This window comes from Lacerta agilis, chromosome 13 (genome assembly GCF_009819535.1).
Source record: "Lacerta agilis isolate rLacAgi1 chromosome 13, rLacAgi1.pri, whole genome shotgun sequence".
Taxonomy (NCBI): Eukaryota; Metazoa; Chordata; class Lepidosauria; order Squamata; family Lacertidae; genus Lacerta; species Lacerta agilis.
Window position 1 is genome coordinate 34,362,832 of NC_046324.1, and position 24,808 is coordinate 34,387,639.

Sequence of the window (24,808 nt, forward strand, 5' to 3'; positions counted from 1 at the left end):
CCATGCCAGGGTGGGCCGGCTCTGAGGTCTGGTGGTCCACAGCCAAAGAGAGGGGTGCCGGCAAGGTTTGACAAAGAGGGTCCTGAGTGGAGGGGAATATACTGAGGCCTACACTCCTGTTGAGCAGACTTGGGGTCTTATAGAAGCTACAAGGTGGGCTGAAAGGCAGGGCTGTGGACTCCCCATGGTGAGACGGGGAGAACCAAGCATGGCAGGAGATGGTAAACCCTTTGGGAAAGAAGGTGTGAAAACCTGCTTTGGTCTCACTGCCTGTCAGGGAGCCTGTTAAGGCCTGAGATTGATGAGACCCCTTGCTTAGGCCGCAAAACACCACCACCCACCTCTTTGGCCCTGGAGGCTCCTGGTCCAGCTCCCAGCCTGGCAGGGTCTCTGCAAGGGGAGCCGTGACAGCTTTGCACGCTGGAAGGAGAGGCAGGTCATGAGAGAGACCAAGGGCTGAGATGCTTCCTCTCAGCAACGGGGCCGGGACAGCAGAGGGCAGCCCCACCCCATGCAAAGAGAGATGCTAGTGCTGGACTGGAGCCGGTTCGCCCCCTTCCTTGCATCCTCGGGGAGATGGATTCCTTCTGCTTCGCCTGCTTTCAGAAGGAGGAGCTGCAGCCCTTGCAAGTGAACAGGTGGGTCAGAGGAGACTTTCCTGCACGATGGGCAGGTGTCAGCATGTGCGCGGAAGGCGAAGTGGTTTAGGGATGTCCTGTGTCCCGTAGTAGTCAAGGCTGCGTATTTATATAGGTCCCAGGGGCTCAACCCTAACTGGAAAGCATGCGTTCTGACATGGGACCCTGATGTTTGCGGGATAGTTCTGATGATCCCACCGGTCAAGAAGAGGCCCTTTGTATATGCCTTGGCACACTGTTGCCACTCTGCTTTCTTAGGACTGAGTTCTGACGCTGAAACGAGACTTGTTTCTGGCCTGAGCTAAAACGTCAGCATGCATAGCATTTCATTAGTTAAGTATCTATTGCATTTATATCACACCTTTTTCTCCAAGAGGTTCAAGGTGGAGTACGTGGTTCTCCCCTTCCTCAATTAATCCCGGCAACAACCCTGTGAGGTAGGCTAGGCTGAGAGGCAGTGACTGGCCCAAGGTCACTCAGTGAACTTCATGGCCAGGTGGGGATCCTAGAATCATAGAATCGTAGAGTTGGAAGGGACCCAGGGTTCATCTAGCCCTGCAATGCAGGAATCTCTCAGATCCTAGTCCACACTAGGAAGATTACACAGAGGAAGTTGTTTTGTAGTAGGTTAGCCTATGGGTCACCTCAAGCCAACTTTTACTCGAGGCACGACCATGGAAATCAATAGATCCAGGCAATGTCCTGTCCGTTAATTTCAATGGGGCTGCTCTGAGCAGGACTAACAGCCCTATGGGTCCACAATGCTCATAATTGCCTGCTTTTGGCCAGCGGGGGCCCTCCAGGGTCTTGGGTAGAGTTCTTTCCCAGCACCACCTGCCTGGCCCTCAAACTGCCAATACCGGGGATTGAACCCAGCACCTTCTGCGTGCAAGGCCAGTGCTCTACCTACTGCACCACAGCCCTTCCCAGAGAGGCACTGTGTGGGCTCTCTACTTTGCATGCTGTGCTTATAGATCTCTCCCAAGGTTGACGGGTTGCGAACCCAGCAAATTAACCCTCAAAGGTTATTTCCAGGGCTTTGCTTCAGCCGCAACGCACCAGAACTCAGTTCCTCTCAGGTGAGCACCACTGCTGTTATAAAAGAACAAGGGAGGCATTCATGGTGAGTTCCAGCACCTCTTTTTCTAGTAAAATAGCACTGGTTGTTTCCTTATATACTGCAGTTATAATCCCACCTTCCCCCCAAGGAGTTCAAGATAGTGACATCCCTGCTTCTCTTCCTCCCCATTTTGTCTTCAAGTACGCTCACTCAGTGCCAAAGGTAGTATCAGGTCGTATCCAATTCAGAGTAGACCCACGGAAATGGGAAAAAAACTCAAGTTAGGCTTGCCAATTGATACCAAGAGGTCTACTCTGAGTAGGAAAAGCGTGGGATCATACAAGCCCATGTGGCTCTTGAACTCAGCTGAGCTGTAAAGCACGAAAAAAATATCCATTGTGGACTTTGTGGCATTTTTCTACCCCAGGAAACTCACTTCTCATCCAGATGCCCATTCATCATGGCACAACTCACCTTTAATGGACGCGGTTAAACAATGCTCAGTTTGTATTGACACATGAGTAGGAGTGCCGTCTTTACTTTTACTCTTTACTTGCTCTCTGCTCCTGTGTGTTGAATAAGGAGAGGCTTTTTCCCGACATGGAGGCAAAACACAGGGTGGTTGGGGCCCCTGGGAGCATCTCTTGCGTCATTTCTGGGTGTCAGCCGTACTGAAGAAACACAGGAGCAAGGCCACTCGAAGAGGAAAGAAATGATGGCAACCCCTACCTGTGCCCCCAGCAGAAGGAAAACAGGCAAACAATATCTGTGTCGCAGACGCCTCTCCTTCTAAAAATAGTTGTGCAAACCAGCCTTGAAATTCATTTCAGAGAGGTGTCAATTTGTAAAACACCCTTGCTTTAGAAACATGGCGGAATCTGAAACGTAGGAAGCTGGGCTTAGTCTGAGTCAGACCATTGGTCCCTTTAGCTCAGTGTTGTCTACAATGACTGGCAGCAGATTTCCAGGGTTTCAGCTCCCAGTCCATCTGGAGATGCCACAGGGGACCGAACCTGCGACCTTCTGCATGTGATGCAGATTCTTTCCCACTGAGCTACAGCTCCTTCCTGCAGAAAGCTGCCTTGTACTGAGTTGGAGCAACAGTCCCATATTGGGGTCCTTGCTCCATCCAACTCTGCACTCTCTATCTACACTGACTCTCCAGGCCTCCAGACAGAGGTCTCTCCCAGCCCTGCCTGGAGATACCATGAATTGATGTTAGGACTTTCTGCATGCAAACAGAGCCAGGGTCTCATCCCTTCCCCACAAGCCCTTCCCAGCTGTTTTGTTTTTGTTTTTTTGGCAGTTCTTGTTTCAGGCGTCTAAGATGCCTATTTTACCTTCAAATCTAAGGATGAGTGCTGGGAATTACCTTTTTGTGCCAGACTCTCTAGCAACTATTTTTGGAAGGCTACATCGGAGAGACACGATTTTCTTAAAATTGCAGGGGAGGGGGAGTGATAGCGTTGTGGGGTGGGTATGGCTTAAGGGCCCTCTATTCCCCCCCCATGGGGACGCAGGTGGCGCTGTGGGTTAAACCACAGAGCCTAGGGTTTGCCGATCAGAAGGTCGGCAGTTCGAATCCCCGTGACAGAGTGAGCTCCCGTTGCTCGGTCCCTGCTCCTGCCAACCTAGCAGTTCGAAAGCACGTCAAAGTGCAAGTAGATAAATAGGTACCGCTCCGGTGGGAAGGTAAATGGCATTTCCGTGCGCTGCTCTGGTTTGCCAGAAGTGGCTTAGTCATGCTGGCCATATGACCCGGAAGCTGTCTGCGGACAAACGCTGGCTCCCTCGGCCAGTAAAGCGAGATGAGTGCTGCAACCCCAGAGTCGTCCACGACTGGACCTAATGGTCAGGGGTCCCTTTACCTTTACCTTTACCTTATTCCCCCCATAAGTAATGGAACCACAAAGAAGGGGGAGATCACAAGACTGAGAAGGACCAACTCAGCAGCAGAGATAAAAGGGTAAAATCTTTGGGTTGCCAATGGGCAGCTAGAGTTCTTCTCCCTGCATACCTTCTGGGTTCTACTCTTCCTCTTCCTTTAATAATAGCAGCTGATAGGCATTAGTAGTTGATAACGCTCTGCTCCAGGCTGTGGAAAAGCTTCCTTTACGTATTTCTGCCCATGAAGCTGCTATTAAAGGCACAGGAGCAGACCAGTTTCTTGTCAGTTGGCAACCTAGCCTGAGTTCTGCTGGCAGACACTGGGAGGGGTGGAGCTGCTAGCAAGGAACCGTCATCTGGCAGCCTCCACACAGCTCCCATGCAAAATTATTCTAGAGGCAATGCGAGAAGGCCCTGCCAGGGATCTTGAACTGAAACAACCAGACCGTAGCCTCTGACCTGACGGGACCCCCGTTGATAGGCTAAAGGCCTCTTTTCTCACTGTAGGACCTGGATCCTGGCATGTATCGAACTAATTCCTAATCCCAGGGCAGCAGTTCATGGCCAGCAACTAGGCAAAGCTCCCCTGATCCATTCCAGCGATTAATGTTTGTGTGTGTCCCACTCTGTGTGCTACGGCAGAGGCTCCGGCTGACTGAATCCACAAAGTGAAAAGAGCTGGAGGAGACTGGCACTGTGGGTGGTTCTAGAAGGCCGCTGTTTTAAGGGTGGGAGTCCATCACACACCGGCAAACTCAGGTTGTGGAATTTACAGTTTGTCTGGCACTCTTGCACAACAAACCCACTTCCCCAAAAGACAGGGAATGCAATGGAAAGTGTGGTGGGGTGACGCTCGCTTTGACGCAGCGTTGTCTAGCCTCCCTGCAAACAATTCAGAACAATAGCATTGTAGAGTTGGAAGGGACTATGAGGGTCATCTAGTCCAACCCCCTGCAACGCAGGAATCTTTTGCCCAACGTGGGGCTCGAACCTACAACCCTGAGGTTAAGAGTCTCATGCTCTACTGACTAAGCTATCTCAGGAATTGGTTGTCTGTGTGTCTTTTAATTGGTCTAATGCAGGGGTCAGCAACCTTTTTCAGCCGTGGACCGGTCCACCATCCCTCAGACCATGTGGTGGGCCAGATTATATTTTTTTTGGGGGGGGGAGAGAATATGCCCCACAAATAACCCAGAGATGCATTTTAAATAAAAGCACCATTCTACTCATGTAAAAACATGGTGATTCCCAGATTGTCAGCGGGCCAGATTGAGAAGGCGACTGGGCTGGATCCGGCCCACGGGCCTTAGGTTGCCTACCACTGGTCTAATGTAACACAGGGATGGGAACTTCTGGCTGAGGGCCAAATACAGCCCTCCAGACCTTTCTATTGAGCCTCCAGACTCTCTGCAGTTACACCCCTCACTGGTGCTGCTTTGCCTGTCTGGAATGTGCCATTGAACTCTGATAATGCTTCTTGCTTGCCTGGATGAAAGATAGAGAAATCTATTACAGATAATAATATTGCGCAGCTTGAAGCAACTGGGTGCAAAAACCGGGACTCCTTTTAGAAATAAAACATTGTTGAGGCCCACAATTTAATTAGAACTTTACTTGCAGAAAAAGATGCATGGGGGGTAGTTTGTGCGTACATTTAGATACTAGCTTTCTGTACAAAGGAAACACTTATGGTACATTGATTGCTGTTCTACTCCCCCCCCCCCCTATTCCTGTGCAGTTCTAGCATAACTCCCCTGCCGGAAGATGCCCAGAAGGGAATGTGGCCCACAGACTAGGGGCAGGGGAGAAATCAGACCCAGCTCACACTTATTTTTAAATATTTTATTTTTATTTTCACATTTTACAGTTAAATCACAAATCTAAATTTACACATCCAATCGAAGCGTCCAGTCGTGATTCGACATTCCCACTTTCCAAAACATTACGCAAACTGAAACATGGGCTTCCTTCAAAACGTGCCCTACCCCGAATTTTGCAATGCAGTTCACCAGCCATGCGAGCCAAGGAATATATAGGAAAATTAGCATACAAGGTGAAGATATGCATATCCTAGGGAAAATGACACAGAGACACATTGAAGGAAATCACTTTGCAGAAATATGTATATTGGGCAAAATAGCACACATGGATGTGTATATTAGGGAAAATTCTCATTAAAATGCTGCAGAGTCTGCCCCCAGGGGTGTAGCAAGGTAAATTGGTACCTGGGGGCAAAACAATTTTTGTCACACACCCCCCCCCACCCCCCAGGCATGGGAAGGTCAGGTGGTTCCTGGTGCGGAAAATTTATTGTCACCCCCCCATTGATTCCCCCCCCCCCCGCAAAAAATGGTTTTACATTATTTCATTTTCTTACAAAGGAATAATAACAAGTAATAATAATAATAAACTTTTATTTATATCCCACCCTCCCCGGCCAAAGTTGGGCTCAGGGTGGCTAACATCAGATACATAACATTGGTATAAAATCAAACAATAATTAAATTACCTCCTAAAAGCATCTCAAAATCAAATTAAAGTCTAATTAGATGGCTTTCCACAGGGTTAGGGTTGGGAACAGTAAGGTGTTCTCTGAACTGAAATTTTAGCCTTTATGACATAGGAAAACAGCCAAGTGAACAGCTATTTTGGTGGAGGAGGGTCAAGATATTAACCAATATGCATGAAATTTCATATATAGCTATATAATCCCTAGTATAGTAAGATTGACATCCTAGGCATCAGTGAACTAAAATGGACAGGAATGGGCGAATTCAGTTCGGATGACTATCATATCTACTACTGTGGGCAGGAATCCCGTAAAAGAAATGGAGTGGCCCTCATAGTCAACAAAAGAGTGGCGAAAGCTGTACTGGGATGCAACTTCAAAAATGATAGAATGATCTCGATACGAATCCAAGGCAGTCCTTTTAACATCACAGTAATCCAAGTTTATGCACCAACTACCAGTGCTGAAGAAACCGAAATTGATCAATTCTATGAAGACTTACAACACCTTATAGAAATGACACCAAAGAAGGATGTTCTTCTCATTATAGGGGATTGGAATGCTAAAGTAGGAAGTCAAGAGATAAAAGGAACAACTGGCAAGTTTGGCCTTGGAGATCAAAATGAAGCAGGGCAAAGGCTAATAGAGTTCTGTCAAGAGAACAAGCTGGTCATCACAAACACTCTTTTCCAACAACACAAGAGACGACTCTACACATGGACATCACCAGATGGGCAACATCGAAATCAGATTGATTATATTCTCTGCAGCCAAAGATGGAGAAGCTCTATACACTCAGCAAAAACAAGACCTGGAGCTGACTGTGGCTCAGATCATCAGCTTCTTATAGCAAAATTCCAGCTTAAACTGAAGAAAGTAGGAAAAACCACTGGGCCAGTAAGATTCAATCTAAATCAAATTCCTTATGAATACACAGTTGAAGTGAAGAACAGGTTCAAGGATTTAGATTTGGTGGATAGAGTACCTGAAGAACTGTGGATGGAGGCTCGTAACATTATACAGGAGACAGCAACGAAAACCATCCCAATGAAAAAGAAATGCAAGAAAGCAAAGTGGCTGACCAATGAGGCCTTACAAATAGCGGAGGAGAGAAGACAAGCAAAATGCGAAGGAGATCGTGAAAGATACAGGAAATTGAATGCAGATTTCCAAAGAATAGCAAGGAGAGACAAGAGGGCCTTTCTAAACGAGCAATGCAAAGAAATAGAGGAAAATAACAGAATGGGGAAAACCAGAGATTTATTCAAGAAAATTGGAGATATGAAAGGAACATTTCGTACAAAGATTACCACAATTAAGGACAAAAGTGGAAAGGACCTAACAGATGCAGAAGACATCAAGAAGAGGTGGCAAGAATACACAGAGGAATTATACCAGAAAGATATGGAGGTCTCATACACCCCAGGAAATGTGGTTGCTGACCTTGAGCCAGACATCCTGGAGAGTGAAGTTAAATGGGCCTTAGAAAGCCTTGCTAACAACAAGGCCAGTGGAAGTGATGATATTCCAGCTGAACTATTTAAAATTTTAAAAGAGGATGCTGTTAAGGTGCTGCACTCAATATGCCAGCAAGTTTGGAAAACTCAGCAGTGGCCAGAGGATTGGAGAAGATCAGTCTACATCCCAATCCCAAAGAAGGGCAGTGCCAAAGAATGCTCCAACTACCGCACAATTGCACTCATTTCACACGCTAGCAAGGTTATGCTTAAAATTCTACAAGGCAGGCTTAAGCAGTATGTGGACCGAGAACTCCCAGAAGTGCAAGCTGGATTTCGAAGGGGCAGAGGAACCAGAGACCAAATTGCAAACATGCGCTGGATTATGGAGAAAGCCAGAGAGTTCCAGAAAAACACCTACTTCTGCTTCATTGATTATGCAAAAGCATTTGACTGTGTCGACCACAGCAAACTATGGCAAGTTCTTAAAGAAATGGGAGTGCCGGATCACCTCATTTGCCTCCTGAGAAATCTCTATGTGGGACAAGAAGCTACAGCACTTTAATCCACTTTAATCCACTTTAATTGCGTAAAGTAACCTTAAAAAGCAAAGACATCACCTTGCCGACAAAAGTCCGTATAGTTAAAGCTATGGTTTTCCCAGTAGTAATGTACGGAAGTGAGAGCTGGACCATAAAGAAGGCTGATCGCCGTAGAATTGATGCTTTAGAATTATGGTGCTGGAGGAGACTCTTGAGAGTCCCGTGGACTGCAAGAAGATCAAACCTATCCATTCTCAAAGAAATCAGCCCTGAGTACTCACTAGAAGGACAGATCCTGAAGTTGAGGCTCCAGTACTTTGGCCACCTCATGAGAAGAGAAGAATCCCTAGAAAAGACCCTGATGTTGGGAAAGATGGAGGGCACAAGAAGAAGGGGACGACAGAGGATGAGATGGTTGGACAGTGTTCTTGAAGCTACTAACATGAGTTTGGCCAAACTGTGAGAGGCAGTGAAGGATAGGCGTGCCTGGCGTACTCTGGTCCATGGGGTCACGAAGAGTCGGACACGACTGAACGACTGAACAACAACAACATAGTAAGATAAGACCTTCGGAGCAGGCATTTTCAAAAAAAAAAAAATTCAAAATTTGTCACCCCCTCCATTATGGAACCCGGGGTGGCCCCCCACCCCCCCTTTGCTACGCCCCCGTCTGCCCCTTTTCCCAAAAAGAGGAAATGCCTCACCAACAATGGGCAAAAGGAAGACATAGACTTTCATAAAGGTTGCATATGCCTTGCACATGTAGAAAGAATTGTTATAATTTTTATCCCTGCTGTGATTAGGTAAGCTGTGAGCAGCATGTTCGGTCTGTTGCCCAGGTGTGGGCAGGCAACTTCAAGGCCTCTCATCCTCTCTAAAAACCTTATATTTTAAGCTGGACTTGGACCGGACAGTCCTTGAAACAGAGAACTGCCTGCTGACCTGACACCCCCCCCCGACCCTCCCACGCCAGTCAGATCCTAGGGCAAGTGCTGCATTCTGGGGGTGCCCCTGTATTTGGAAGGTGGGGTCTACCTTTCCTCTGCAGTTCAGCCAGCCAGCCATCGTGCCTGCCTCTCTCATCACAGGCCCTCCCTGCTGGGACCTGGGACTTGTGCCTGACCCAGCACGCCAGCCGGCAATGATGGAAAAGTGTGATCAGAAGCATATGTCTGAGCAGGCTGTCGCTGGTCGGGTCTGCTCTTCCCAGGCAGCCGGAGATTGCCGCAGGAAAGGGGGGGGGCAAGGAAGCTCTCCACCATATCCCATGGCAGGGCTACCTCTTTTCATTGCCCATTAACTGCTTCTCTGGCTGCCACTTTATCGAGAGCCCCACATTTGAGGCTCACTCCCCCCTACCTTGCATTATTTGGACCTCCCCCCGCAATAACAGTGCAATCCGTCTTCAGTTAAAAACCCCAAGTACCATCCAGATTTGGAGATGGTTCTCTCCGGGTTGGAATCTTGCAAATGTAATTCCTGGAAAAACCCAAATCATTCCAGGGTGTTGCTGCATATTAAGGCAAAAAGTCACATTGATGTGTATGAGGTGTTAGGACCTCTGTTGGGGGACACGTTGTGCTCCTTCTGGGGTAGTTTGTATGGGGATGTTCAGGGTGGCAGGAGAGGATATATTGTTTATTAATATCCTTCCTAACTTGCGCCAGCAAGTTCCTTTGCTTAGCAGAGTTTACATTCCCCCTTTTACATGCACGGCAGATAGCTGGTTGCAGGCTTGTGTAAGCCTCTCACTATTATAAAATTCCATTTGTTTCAGATTGAATTGTACGTTCCTGGTAAGTTCCCTTGAATCCCTCTTAAAGGAATAAAGATGCAACAATCTTATTCAAAGTCAATAAAAGAAGTTTACTTACATCAGTCCGCAGTTGGATCTCTGAAGGCAGACTTAGTTACAAATATGTACCTGTACGTGTGGATCTACCCCATAGGGGGGCAGGCAATCCCAGTGCTTTTGCTAGCTGAGAGCTAGCAGAGCAGTCCTAGCTAAAAGCTGGTCAAATGTAGAAGGAAGTGAAAAAGAGAGAGGTGTGCTGCGTGACTCATTCTTTTGTTACCTGGACAGGTAAGGCCACGCCCACCTTTAGTCACATGCAAAGGAAGGATGCTCCAGCCAGGAGGAACAGGAAGTTCCGTCTGGCTGGACCAAACATTCCCCTGCAAGTCTTCTCTAGCATTACAAGGAATGTTGTACTTGACTGCTCCCAGTGGATTACTTCCCACAGTTTGTCCACCTTTGGTCCCCACCTTGCACTCAGCTCTCACCCGTGGCTCCCAGAAGCTCTCAGCCGCACCTCATGAAAGGCTTTGACTGGCCGGCTAAACCAGGTGAAGGTAGCCGATGGGTCTTAAACCCTTAGTGAGTTAGGGACTTCCCCTGCATGCAAAGACAGACTCTGGCAGTTTGAGCGGATGAGACCAATAATGGGTCAAATGCATAGCCGTCAACTTTTCCCTTTTTTTAAAGGGAAATTCCCTTATTCCGAATAGGATTCCTCGCAAGAAAATGGAAAAGTTGACAGCTATGGTCCAATGGTCGAGAAGGCAGTTTATGTGCTGTATACAAAATCAGAATGAGCAAGCATCTGATATCGCCCTAAGAAGCAATCCCAACCTGCTGAATTATTTCAGGGCCAGAGCTAAGAGTATTTGTCCTGGAATGAGCCACTGCCTGAGCAACTTGCCTCGAAATAGCAGCCACCTGTCTCGTTGTATTATTTGAAAGGAACGGGCAAGCTAAAGATTGCAAAGTACTTCTGAAATTGAAAGTGCCATATAAATTAATTATTAATTGCCCCTTTCTTGGCATACGCCAGTTATTGATCAAAACATCATTATGTCTCAAGGCCTAATGAGGTTGGTTCCCCACCAACACCATCCTTTTATGGGGAGGGGAAATCAAGGAACCGCCTGGTCACAAGCAGATATATTTACTTGCAGAATGACTATCGTTATTATGGCATAGTTGTCAGGATCTGTGGGGTGCTCCAAGGTGGTCAAGCAGCATCACATCAGACAGCAAGTGAAAGCTTATGTGATGGAATGTTCATCCATGTCACCCATCTAAAGAAGGGAAACTCCATGCACATAGAAAACTAGCACCTCAGGGAATAGGCTAGATTGGGGGTAACCAATGTGCCACTCCTCCAGGTGTTGCTAGACTCTAGCTTCCATCAGCCCCAGGGATGTTGTAGTCTACCAGAACCTAGAGGGCACCAGATTGGCCACCTCTGGGCTAGGTTCACACTGACGGGCAGCAGCACTCCTGGGTTGCAGATATGATTTTTTCCCAACCCTAGTACCAGGAGCTGCCAGCAACAGGCGCATTCAAGCGCTTGCTCTGCTTCTTTTTGCCCTTCCCGCCGCTTTTTTTCTGGCGGGGGGGCCGACCAGCGAGGAGGGGGTGTCACGCTTGCCACCCCCTCCTAGCTGGCCACCACCCCCCGCCGAAAAAAGCCTCGGAAAGGGGGAAATTCCCCCTTTCTGCATACACGTGCATCGTGACGTCATGATGACGTCACGACGCATGCGTCGTGCCCCTCCCACAGGGGGGTGCCTCTGCGCTGCCGCCGCCCCCAGCAGCACTGAGGCTAGCTACGCCACTGCATCTACTTGCACTTTTACGTGCTTTTGAACTGCTAGGTGGGCAGGAGCTGGGACCGAGCAACGGGAGCTCACCCCGTTGCGGGGATTCGAATAGTGCTTTGTATTAGGAAAAGTTTCATACAAAAGTGTGTATACTGGGAGAAATTCGTGCCAAAATGCTGATACATTTTCATGTGGACTTAAAACCCCCCTAACACATTTCAAATTGATGTGGAATCGTGATAAACTGAATTGCAGATTGGGGAAATGAGAAGCCAAGAAACACCTGAATACGACAGATCCTTCCCTCCCTAGCTGTAAGGCTATTAATTCAGTGTCTAAAATTATCTTGGTGCACTGCTGCCTGCCCCCCTAACTGCTAGCTTTCTGATTTCTCATGTCTGCTGTTCACCCTGAGTTATGACCTGAGATCATGGAGATGTCTTGCTTTTTAAATGAGCCTGATTGAGGTGGGTCCGTGGATGAGAAGACGTGCTTGATTCAACCAGCTGTTTGAAAACCTGCCAGCAGGTGTCTCTGAGCTATCCCCTTGTTGTTTCTTTTAAAAACCCTTGCTTAAACTTTGCAGTTGGAAAGAGAGATACAATGGTGGAGATTTAAGGGAGGTAAAGAAACATAGAAGCCGCAGCTGCCACTAGGCATTACCCCACATATGCCTCCTTGACCTCTTCAGTCTGTGGAAGTGGCCCTGCTACAGATACTACATAACACTCATTCTGCATTTGTGAGAAACTGATCTTTCAATATGGCTGCACCCTTTGGAACTCCCTGCTGATTGACATCAGGCAGGTTCCTTCCCTGCACTCTTTTCCACTGAAAACATATTTTTTTTGAAGGCAAGCCTATCCATACATGTAGAACCCTGGCATGTGTTAAATCTGGGTTTTAGTTTATTGTGGATTTCATTCTTTTAAAAATGTTTCAAACGACTGCTTCAAACTCTGTTGATCATTGCATTGTTTTATTCCTTTTGTAAACCACTTTTAGGGTTGTTGTTTTTACAGTGAAATTGTATATATCTTTAATGAAATAACAACAACAACAACAACAACAACAACAATAACTGACAGCTCTGAACCTTTGGAGGTCATAGCTGCCTCTGTCAGGCTAGTCTGCATCTATATATATATGTAATCTATCACTGATGGGATGCAGGGGTGAGAAGACTGGTCCTTCTCTTCCCCCGGGGGACAAGCTCGAGATTTTCCCAGCACTGGTCAAAGGAATATAGGAAGCTGTCTCATGCTAAGCCAGACCATTGATCCATCTAGATCAGTATTGACCACACTGGCTGGCAGCAGCTCTCTAGGTTTCCAAGAGGGGATGTTTCCCAGCCCTCCAAGAAAATTCCAGGGATTAGGGATGGGTGAATATTGCAGTTCCAGTTTCTCCCAGTTACCTGTTTCCCCAGTCTTCAGTTCTCCACATTTCCAGATCAGTTTGCAATAAGTAAATAAAACATATGCCTGAAAATTCATCAGCAGCTTAGTGCAAATTTCTCTTAATAGACACACATCTGTATGCTACTTGGCCTAATATAGACAGTTCTGCAAAGAATTTCCTCCTATTATCAGGCATTTTGTAGGTCATTGCTACCAATATATACACTTTCCATGCACACTTTACCCTAGTATATGCATTTCTGTACACACATGACTTGGCTGCCTTGCAAAATCCAGAGACGCCTGAATTTTGCTTTCGTTTGTGCATTCTTCGGGAAAGTGCAAAAAGTGCTCAGTTCGTCTTTAAATGTGAATTGCATTGGATTCCCCCCCTTCCCTACTGGGGATTGAACCAGAGACTTTCTAGGTGCAATGCAGATCTCTCCCTCTGAGTCGGGGCCCTTCTGCAAAGGCTGCAGCTTTGCAGTTTGTCCTTCTCACCAGGGGACAAGCACTGGCAGAGTTTGGCTATGCTGGCTCCTCTCCTTCCTCCCTGCGGGCCAGAGTCCAACCTGCAGTGGGCAAAGGGGCAGTTATCCATTTGTGTTACTTATTGCCTTCCTTGCTGCGCTCCCAACACATATAAAGAAGTTGAACTGCATGGGCTATAGATAGCCGTCCCCGAGCATCCTGGCTCTGCGGTCTCCCTTCTTATTCCTCTGTCCCATCCTGCGGCTCCACAGGGTAATTGAAGCATCTCTTAGCTATACATTATTCACTGACATAAATGCTGCAGATGGATGTCAAGGGGGTGGTGGAGGTCAAGGGGAATGATCTGGGCAAGAGCCAGACTCAACAATGGGGGGGGCAGGTTCATGTTTAGGAGCCAGGGGCTGTTTCCAATGCTCAGAGTAAACTCCTTCAGGTTAATGGGCATGGCTAACTTAGGCATGCTGATTTCAGTGGGTCTTCTGTGAGTGGAGCTTACACAACCCCAGGTCTCCACTGAATTTATCGAAAGGACATGGGTGCAATTTGCAAGGGTGAAATGCTGCCCATCTTACTTTCTCATTTTCCCAGTCTTAAACTCAGCTCTTCACATTTCCACATCAGTTTGCAAACTTCTTTTCATTAGAAACAGGCCACTCACCAACGTTTTAATGTGCCTTTCTCCAGATATACCATGGTACCTTGGTTCTCAAACTTAATCCGTTCCGGAAGTCTGTTCCAAAACCAAAGTGTTCTAAAACCAAGGCGCGCTTTCCCATAGAAAGTAATGCAAAATGGATTAATGCGTTCCAGACTTTTAAAAACAACCCCTAAAACAGCAATTTAACATGAATTTTACTATCTAACGAGACCATTGATTCATAAAATGAAAGCAATAAACAATGTACTGCAGTCACACAATCAATCAGTAGCTGAACTGGGTTCCACACAGTCACAAAAACAAAACAAAAAAGCCGCAAAAACAAAAACTCAAAATAAATAGCAAAAACAGACAGACCTCAGCGTAACACTCAAAACGGAAGTGTTGCATTCAAATCGGAAGCATAACTCTCAAAACGGAGCACGTTCGGCTTCTGAAAAATGTTTGCAAACCGGAACACTTACTTCCGGGGTTGCATTGTTTGAGTTCCAAGTTCAATGAGTACCAAGGTGTTTCAGAACCAAGGTACCTACCACTGTATACACATTCATATGTACAATTTTGCCTCATATGTGCATTTTTTTTGCAAAGCTATTCCTCCCAAATATGTGCACGTGTGCGTTATTTTCACAAATATCTGTATTTTATGGGCACTTTCGCCCAGTCTATGCATTTCTATACACACTTACTTTGGCTGGATAACTGCACTACAAAGTTTGGAGAAGTGAGTATGTTTGCATATCAGTTTGGAAAGTGTGAATTAGGCCTGTTCTCCTTTAAACGTGAACTGAATCTATGTCTCTCTCCCCCCCCTCCCAATTCATAATGGAGGAGCAGGGCTAACCCTTTGTTAAGGAGCCCAGATGGGTTTGCTGTGGCTTGGAGAGTATTGTGGTTGGTTTTACCATGAGGTTTCCACATGCTGTGGAAATGCAAGGTAGTGAAAAAATGTGTACCAAGAAATGCATGTACCAAACTAAGGCATACATTTAAAAATGCATGCATTAGTGAAAAGAACGTTCAAAAATGCATTATTTTAGGGGAAACTGTTTTGCAAGAACATGCACGCCAGGCCAAACAGCATACAAAAATGCATTTATGAGGAGAAATTCGCAGTATTTTCATGAATTTTGATGGTTTTCTGTAAACTGATGTGGAAATGTGGAGAACTGAATTTAAGTTTGGAGAAATTGAAAGACACTGAAACTGTCTATCTCTATCCCCCCCCCTTTTCTATTTTTCTTTTCCAATTCACACTCAATATTCCATTGCTACTGAGCATGCTCAGTTGTCATCTGACTGCTTTGGGGTTTGTTGCTGTTGTTTTTTTTTTTTTTGAGGGAAGTACCATTCCCTCTTAGGCTTCTTAAAAGAAGTGGGTTTTTAGTTCTTCTGCAAACTTCTTTGTTCCTTTGAGCCTGCTGAGACCTCTCTCTTGTTTTTTCGTGCCCCTGCTTTGACTTCACTTCCGTTGGCACTCACCTACTGAGTTCGCTCTTACAAGGAGCGGTGGTGGAGAAACCCTATACTCGCAGGACAACACAAATGCAGCAAGAAAACTCAGACTTGGTAGCCAACTGACCTTTTAGAACTCCTCCTAGCATGCCAACCCACCAGACAAAATTCCTTCTATTAAGTATTCCAAGTGGAAATCTGAGGGATGGGACGGATGCGGCAACTCTATCCTGTCCAGTTGTGCCTGCTTTTCATTTCTTCCTTCCTTCCTTTCAACCCACCCCCCACCCCAAACGCTCAAGATAAATAAGCAGCTGTCATGCCCCTCCTTAACAAGCTCCAAATTAATTACAGTGGTACCTCGGGTTGTGGACACGATCCATTCCAGGATGCCGTTCACACCCCGAAAAGTCCGCATCCCGAGTGGTGATATCGCGCATGTGCGGTATCGTGCTTCTGCGCATGCACGAACTGCGCAGAACGCTTCTGCACGTGCGCACACGGCGAAACCCAGAAGTAAACACTTCCAGGTTTGCTGCGTTCACAACTCTCAAAAACGCAACCCACAGCGGACATAACCAGAGGTATGACTGTACCTGGTCTCATTTGTGGAACAGAAACAACTCTATCATTTTAACCCTTCCATGTTCATCAACCTCAAAGAGCCTCCCCTATGAGGAAAAGTTGCAGCATTTGGGGCTTTCTACTTTAGAGAAAAACTAAATAAGAGTGGGTATGACAGCCATTTATAAGATTATGCACAGCATAGAAAAGTTGAAAGAGAAAAGGTTTTCTTACAAACTAGAACTTGTGGCCACCCAATGAAGCTGCATGTTGAAAGATTCAGTACGGTCAAAATAAATAACTTCATGCAGAGTTAAACTGTTAAGCTTTGCAACCAAACAGACATTGATGGCCACCAATTTGGATGGTTTCTAAAAGAGGATTGGACTAATTCATGGAGGATAAGGCTATCAGCGGCTACTAGCCATGATGGCTATGCTCTGCCTCCACGGTCGGAGACAGTAATACTTCTTAAAACCAGTTGCTGGAAACCACAGGAGGGGAGAGGACTCTTGTGGTCGACTCTTCCTTGAGAGTTTCCAGTGGCGTAGCATGGGTTGCCAGTGTCCGGGGCCATGGGGAGGGTCGTGAGAGAGAGGGAAACAGACAGAGTACACATGTACATTCTACTGCCTAATGGCATCTGCATCACCCAGGAGATCACAGTCACAGAGATAAGAAAAGAAGAGCTGTTCCATTGTCTGGAGAAGCTGCTTCCTGCTTCACATGGGGAAGCCGTTTTCAACAGCACCGGGTGTTGAAATTTTGCATCCCTAACAATCTTCTGCCCAGGGCAACCACCCCTTGTGGGCCTCCCATGCTGTGCCACTGAGAATTTCCCACAGGCATCTGGTTTGCCACTGTGAGAACAGGATGCTGGACCAGATGGGCCATTGGCTTGATCCAGTAGGCTTTTCTTACGTTCTTATGATATTCCCTGCTCCCTGCCTTGACTGCCACTGCCATTAGTGCAGGCAATACTGAACTAGCAGACCAATCATCTGACTCAGTATAAGGCGGTTTCTGATGTTCGGCTGGCCATCCCACTTAGAAAATGCCAGCTGGTCTAGAAGGACTAGCCAGAGCGAACACAGCGGGCAGGGCAAAGGAGGGGGTGCTGGCCTGCGATCTGACCCCAGCGGGGAATGTGCTCTTCTCCTGCCACCCTCGCAAGGCACATGGCAGCAGTGGCAGCTGTTCCCTTGGCTCCCGTTTTGCTTATTAGCTCTGAAACACATTAGCAAGCAGGGTGCGGGAGGAAGCCGGGGACGGCAAGTATCACTTCGGAGTCCAGAAATAGTTAGGGAGTGCTAATACCTCCCTTCCTGCAGAAGTCAGGTTGGTGGGCGGGGGGGGGGGGGGAGAGACACCACACATTGGCACATTGAACTGTTTCCATTTTGGGACACACTGATGGGACCTCGGCCAGGCTGCTACTCTCAAAGCTATCCCCAAATCCTCTTGTCTCCGTTTGCCTCCTTATCAAGTCGTGGCTGAAATCACACACACACATAGATGATGGATGCAAGGACCTCTGCCAGAGAACTGCTGCCAATTGGCATAGGCATTATTGAGCCAGGTGGACCAAGAGTCTTTCCTGGTGTAATGCAGCTTCCATGCTCACTTGGCATCCCTAGGGTCTTTTCAACTAGAGACTCCAGAGGCTGACCTGGTTACCTTATGTAGGAACCCTAGGAATCTGCAGACCTTGGGCCCATCTAGCTCAGTATTGTCTGTGCTGACTGGCAGCAGCACCCCAGGGTTTCAAGCGAAGCCTCTTTTAACCCTACCAGGAGATTAAACTTGGGAACCGCTGCATGCAAAGCAGGTGCCCTGCCACCAACTTACAACCCTTCACTATTCCAAGTGGTCCATCTAGCTCAGTATTGTCTACACTGGCTGGCAGCAGCTCCCCAGGGCTTCAGACCGAGGCCTTTCCCAAGCACCTGCTTGCCATAGGCAAGCCAGAGATGTCCCTTTGCACGTAGTGGAGCTTACTTCTGAGTAGTAGTGCCTGAGACTGAGGAACGCATGCTGGATTTTCCTTTATTCGTTTGTAACATTACTAGTAGTTCTAAGGGCAATTACTTTAATGTTTGCTTGTGATGCTGATTGTTAGCTAGATGAGGAAATGGAGTTTTTATTTTATTCTGCAAACCGACCTGAGATCTTACAGTGAAGGGTGGTACAGAACTCTAAAAAATAAATAAAATAAATAATAAATTAAGTTGGAGTGTAGTAGCAATCTAATAATGATCCTAAGATACATGGGAAAGGGCTAAGAGAAGCAAGCACAGCCCATGCTTTGGGGCTGCTTATGAAGAGCCATTGGGTGGGTTTTATTTTGTTTAAAAAAAATGAGCAACAACATGACTTCAGATCTGAAATACAAACAGGTAGAACATGCGGTTCTTGTACAACAATATGTGGAAACAGTGGGGGGGAAATGGAGAAGTGTGGAACCACAGAGTGCTTCAGCAGACACATGGATCTGGAAAATGCGTATTTTCAGCTGTGATGCCGATTTGCCCTGAGATTATAGTGTGCATTTCCCAGAGTGGTTTAACCATCAATCCCTCTTCTTCTCAAGGATCTTTTCAAATTGTAGCTCTGTGAACCGAAAAAGTTGTCTCCTAACAACTCTCAGCACTACAGTTCCCAGGATTTGGGGGAAGCTATGGCAGTACACAAGCACTTTAAATGTTTGCGGTGGATGTGGCCCATGTCCTCTGTGATGTTTGGACAGAAGTGGCTCCAAGCTTTCCTTTATTATTTATTGCTTTCCTACAATAAGGCAAAATAGTCACTAGAGGGCACTTCAGCCTCAGATTCTGCAACAGGGGCCATCCTTTGTGAAGGTGTTTCTCCCAAAGAAGATTCCTTGGGTGATAGATGCGAGACTGTTTTATTTAAGCTATTTATATACTGCTCAATTACCGAAGTTTCTAAGCGGGGTGCATAAAAATGAAGAAGCATACAATGGATAAGAGCAATTAAAATTAATCACAGCAACAGAAAACTTCCTTAAAATGCCAGCTGAAATGGAAAGGTCTTTGCCATAAACCTCAACTTTAGCAAGGAGGGGCCCTGTCTCATCTCAACTGGGAGGAACTCCCAGAGAAACAGCAAATGCACAGCTCCTGGGAGACATGAGCCATGCATCTGAACTATGGGGGAACACTAAGAGAGACTCTCCACAAGATCTCAGTGATCATGCAGGGATATAAGGCATTTTTATTTTGTTTTATATTTATTAAATTTATCCAAGGATCAAAGGATTTATATATTTACAGTATAAAAACACAAAAATACATAACACAATAACAAACTAACTAATAACACACGCACCCCAACACACAGTTTTAAAGGCCATATATTGTTGACTTAGCATATGGCCTGGGAAGAGAGGAATGTTTTTGCCTACACCAAAAAATACACAATGAAGGCAGCAGGCGAGTCCCCAGCCTTGTAATGCAAAGAAAAATGTACATACGAATGCAAAGCTTGCATAAAAACCTGCCTGGCATGCTAGCTTTCTAGGGACAGGAATTCTTTGTGCAGATGAGTGTTCAGCTATCTGAGCACCATTTCTGCTGTTTGAAGCGGTATAAGTCAGGCATTCCTCCATGAGATCTATGCCAGTGTTAGGGTGATACAAAGAAGCGGCAGCAATTTTAGATTGGAGAAAGGTGCCCATTAAGAGTGAGATATTCTTACATACCCTAAAAGTAAACCTGGTAGGGTATAAGAATGACTGGTGGCTCTGATTTTCTGAGGTGGTGGTGGGGAGGGGAGGGATGTGCATTTCCCATCATAAGCTGTCCAAATCATGGATGCTGGTGCTGATTATAATACAGTATCAGGTAATGTGTGTTAGTAGTGATTTATGCATGTCCCAGGCTTGCATTGTTGTAAGTAGTAACAAGGAGTCACCGGTAGTCCACATCAGGAAGCACCAACACAAAACCAAACCACTGTGCGTGTCTTTCTGTAAAATCATGAGCCAACCGAGAGTGGGTCCAACAACATTGGGAGGCTTCCCATCAGAGAGAAAGAGAAAGATCCATGTTTCCTTTTGTTGTTGTTGTTGTTTAGTCGTTTAGTCATGTCCGACTCTTTGTGACCCCATGGACCAGAGCACGCCAGGCACTCCTGTCTTCCACTGCCTCCCACAGCTTGGTCAAACTCATGTTGGTAGCTTCGAGAACACTGTCCAACCATCTCGTCCTCTGTCGTCCCCTTCTCCTTGTGCTCTCAATCTTTCCCAGCACCAGGGTCTTTCCCAGGGAGTCTTCTCTTCTTATGAGGTGGCCAAAGTATTGGTGCCTCAGCTTCAGGATCTGTCCTTCCAGTGAGCACTCAGGGCTGATTTCCTTCCGAATGGATAGGTTTGATCTTCTTCTATGTCAGCAAAAGAAAATGGGTCCCTGATATACATGTATTTTAAAAAATACGATTGGTACCATGGACAGCTCCCCAGTGAGGAGGACCTTGTTGGCACATTCTTCCTTGGTTTAAGGATTCTGGAATCTTAACACCATCCAGCACAAGACAGTGGCCAAACCATACATTTCAAGAACTCTTATACCGCTTTAAAAGCCAAGAGGAATTCCCAGGAACTGTGGCTTGATAAGATTTCTGGGATGTGTAGGTCTGTGAGGTCAGCACCCTTAATGCGCTACAGTCCCCACAATGCTTTTGAGGAAGCCCTGACTGTTCAAGTAGCAGGAGCATGCTTTAAATGTATGGTGTGTATGTGACCGAAGGAAACTTTAAGTGTATGGTGTAGAAGCTCCATTTCCATTGGGCTTCTGGGTAGGCATGTCTTGGATTCTGCTGTTAAACATGACATTTTAGATCAGGGCTGGGGCACTAAGGCATTATTTACATGCCTTGCTCTTCCCACTTTTGCCTTGGGCAACTGGAATGTGGCCCTGAGAAGGCTGCCCAGAAGGGAATGCAGTCTTCAGGCTGAAAAACAGTTCTGCACCCCTGTTATGAACACTTCAAATGTATCATATGTGCTCTCGATTCCACAAGTTTTTCCCTTTTCTTAAAACACACACATCAAAACCCACCTTCCATGTGCCAAGAAAACATGCTCTATAAATATTTTCCAATTTCCAAAGCTGCGAACACCCTTAGCAGTTCTGAGTAACATAAATTTCTGAATGTGGCTATTATTAGTGCTAAAAATAATCCGAAGCCATGAAACAAGCAGCGAGACGTGTTGTTGCACGTGGAAGGTGCACGCTGTCAGATGCATTATTGTGAAGCTGATTTAGGAAAGGAGAGAGAGAGAGAGAGAGAAATCTATGTTTCCTAGCAGAGCGATGCTTGAAGGAGACTGTTTCTGGTTACAGAAAGGCTCTTATTGGCGTTCACCCCTTCAGAATCTACGCAGATACCCAAGCTTTACAGGATGTGGAAGATTCATGGTCAGACCTCCCAATGTTGTAAAAAAGGAAAAGAACGAGTGTAAAAGTAGCCCACTGGAGAAGGAGCAAACTGGTTTGGGAAGCTGCTGTGGGGAAGAGGGAATTCCACTCATTCCACCCTGCTACTTTGGCTAGCCAACAAGGACTCAAATTTGCTTCAGTTCATATTTAATGGGAACAGGGAATCTTTTTCAGCCTAAGGGCCGCATTCCCTCCTGGGCAACCTCCTGGGGGCCAGAGGCAAAAGCAGGCAGAGCAATTAATGTTGTGGGTTTGAGCCCCACATTGGGCAAAAAGGCTCCTGCATTGCAGGGGATTGGACTAGATGATCCTCTTGTGGGCTCTTCCATCTCAACAATTTTATGATTTTCTACAATAGGCTCATTCCGAATGCCTGCCCACCCACCCACCAATTTCATCTCTACCCCACCTTTTCCTCCAAGGAGCTCAAGGTTGCGCACGTGGTTCTTCCCCTCCCCATTTAATTCCCACAACAACCCTGTGAGGTAGGTTAGACTGAGTGGCAGTGACTGGTCCAAAGCCACCCAGTGAGCTTCATGGCTGAGTGGGAATTTAAACCTTGGTCTCCCCGGTCCTGGTCTGACACTCTAACCACTACTCCATGCTGGCCTCTATACTGTAATGTAATACCATCATGAACATCAGCACCACATCTTTGTACATCCTTTTCAGGAATATATGCATTTGCACACGCAAATTACCCTAGCATATTCATTTTGGTACACGTTACATCGCTGGAGAAGTGCATTGCCAAATTTGGAAGTGTGCGGATTTCAAAGGATGGCTGTCTTTTGGTTCTTGTATAGTTTTGGAAACTGCAAAATATGTGAACTTAATTCATCCTCGCTCCTATGCCACTTTTAACGGCCATGGCTTCCCCCAAAATATCCTGGAAGCTGTAATTTGTTAAGAGTACCAAGAATTGTCAGAAGACCCCCTCTATTCCCCTAACCGAGTTACAATTCCCAGAGTTCCCTGGGAATGAGGGGATGATTATTAAACCGCTGTGTAAATTGTAGCTCTGGGAGGGGAAAGAGCTGAGGAAACTCAAAAACCCTGGAGAGCTGCTGCTAGTCAGTGTAGATGACACTGAGCTAGATGGACCAATGGTCTGACTCTGTATAAGGCAGCTTCCCATGTCTGCATTTGCTTCTGCCCTTAATTCACAACCACGAGCAGTGGAAGCTTATTTTTTGACAGACAGACTACAGAAGCTTTTTTTTTTGGCAGGCAAAAAGTCCCAGGTTCAATCCCTGACATCTCCAGGTCATGCTGGGAGATACTCTTGCCTGAAAGTGTGGAAAGCAGCTGCCCAATGCAGACAATATTGCTGTTGGCCAGGTGTGGAGAGCCAGTGTGGTGTAGTGGTTAAGAGCGGTAGTCTCGTAATCTGGGGAACCGGGTTCGTGTCTCCGCTCCTCCACATGCAGCTGCTGGGTGACCTTGGGCTAGTCACACTTCTTGGAAGTCTCTCAGCCCCACTCACCCCACAGAGTGTTTGTTGTGGGGGAGGAAGGGAAAGGAGAATGTTAGCCGCTTTGAGACTCCTTCGGGTAGTGAAAAGCGGGATATCAAATCCAAACTCTTCTTCTTTGGTCCTCCAGGTGTTGCTGAGCTACAGCTCCCATTAACCATGGCTATTTGCCGGGCTAATAGGAGTTGTAGTTCAGCCACATCTGGCAGGCCAAAGGTTCCCCATGTCTGAGCTAGATGGCTTGGCTCTGAAAGACAGCCTCTTCTGTTCCCGTGAAAGACCATTGTGAGCCCAAGGGGCAGCTGTTCTCACTTGGGTGCCAGGCATATCCTTCGATGAAATGAGCGTGCCAGGTGCACGTGCTTGAATCATGAAACCACCTTTACCTCCAGCAGCCTTCCTTACCGTTACTCATCCTACCTGACCTAAAAAGAGACAAGAGGAGAGCTTTAAATAGAGAGATGTGAAGGGAAGGGGAGACAGGGAGTTTGAATGGTTTGAATCATAGGCAGCTTGGAGAAGAGAATGATTATATAATAACAAGACTTATATTGTACCTTGTGCTTTGAAGTGCTCTGGGAAGAGTCATAGCTCAGTTGCAGAGCACCTGCTTTGCAAACTAAAGGTCTCTGGTTCAATCCCCGGCATCTCCAGGAAGCAGGGTGATGTTATTAGTGGAAGCCTTGAAAAGCCTCTGGCAGCAGACCCTCTAAGTTTCTCTATTTTCCAGGGACAGTCCCAGATTTTCAGAAGCCATCCCAGTTTCTGATTTGATCCCGGAATGTCCCATTTTCCCTTAGGACGTCCCTATTTTCATTGGAGAAATGTTGGAGGGTATGGAGTTATGTGACCCCCCTGAGCAAAGGAGATAAGTAACTATACAACCTTTAGAAGACATCTGTATAGGGAAGTTAAAAAAAAAAGAAGTTTCATGTTTTATTATGTTTTTACATATGTTAGAAGCCGCCCAGAGTGGCTGGGGCAACTCAGTCAGATAGGCAGGGTATAAATCATAAAATTGTTGTTGTCATTGTTTTGGAATAGGCTGTCCTTATTTTCATCAGAGAAATGTTGGAGGGTATGTGACAGACAGAGCAGGCAATAAGAGAGACGGACACATAGATTGGCTGGGTGTAAAGCAGTTTGCTTCTCCTCCTCCATCTGGCTCTCCGCACCAGTCCTGTTATTTGAGTAAGTCCTGAGCATTCCCTATCTTGCATGGGTCCCATAACATGTGCACACCTCATGACCAAGCCAACCACAATACTCTTTGAATGGGAATGGCTGTTAACCGACTCCTTCTGTCCCTCTCTCCCTGCCACCCCTCCCTGGGAGTGAGGCAGGAACTTCTGGATAGGTGTTTCATTGCGGTTGCCTCCTTGACAGAACAATAAAGCATCAGTAGTGGATGTCTTCTGCTTGGGCTTCTTTTGAGATGCTTCCTCCTTGCTACCACGTTAGTGCTGTCCTGAGGATGGGGTGTTATAGCTCAGCAAAAGCACGGCAAAAAGATACCAGAACCTCTGTGGTATAAAATGTTCTGGGATTTCAGCAGGAAGCTACAGTATCTGCACTGACTAGGAATAAAGCAGTATTACTACTGCAAA

The 24,808-nt window shown here is 46.5% G+C and overlaps 1 protein-coding gene across 1 annotated transcript in view; it reads left to right on the forward strand.

The window, feature by feature from the left end:
• Nucleotides 1-215: 215 nt before the first annotated feature.
• Nucleotides 216-24,808, forward strand: part of SBK1 (SH3 domain binding kinase 1) — a 63,858-nt gene continuing 39,265 nt past the window's right edge. The window contains exon 1 of the mRNA XM_033167269.1: nt 216-638. Coding sequence (XP_033023160.1) covers nt 577-638 — 62 coding nt within the window. The 5' untranslated portion in view covers nt 216-576. The remainder of the gene's footprint in view (nt 639-24,808) is intronic.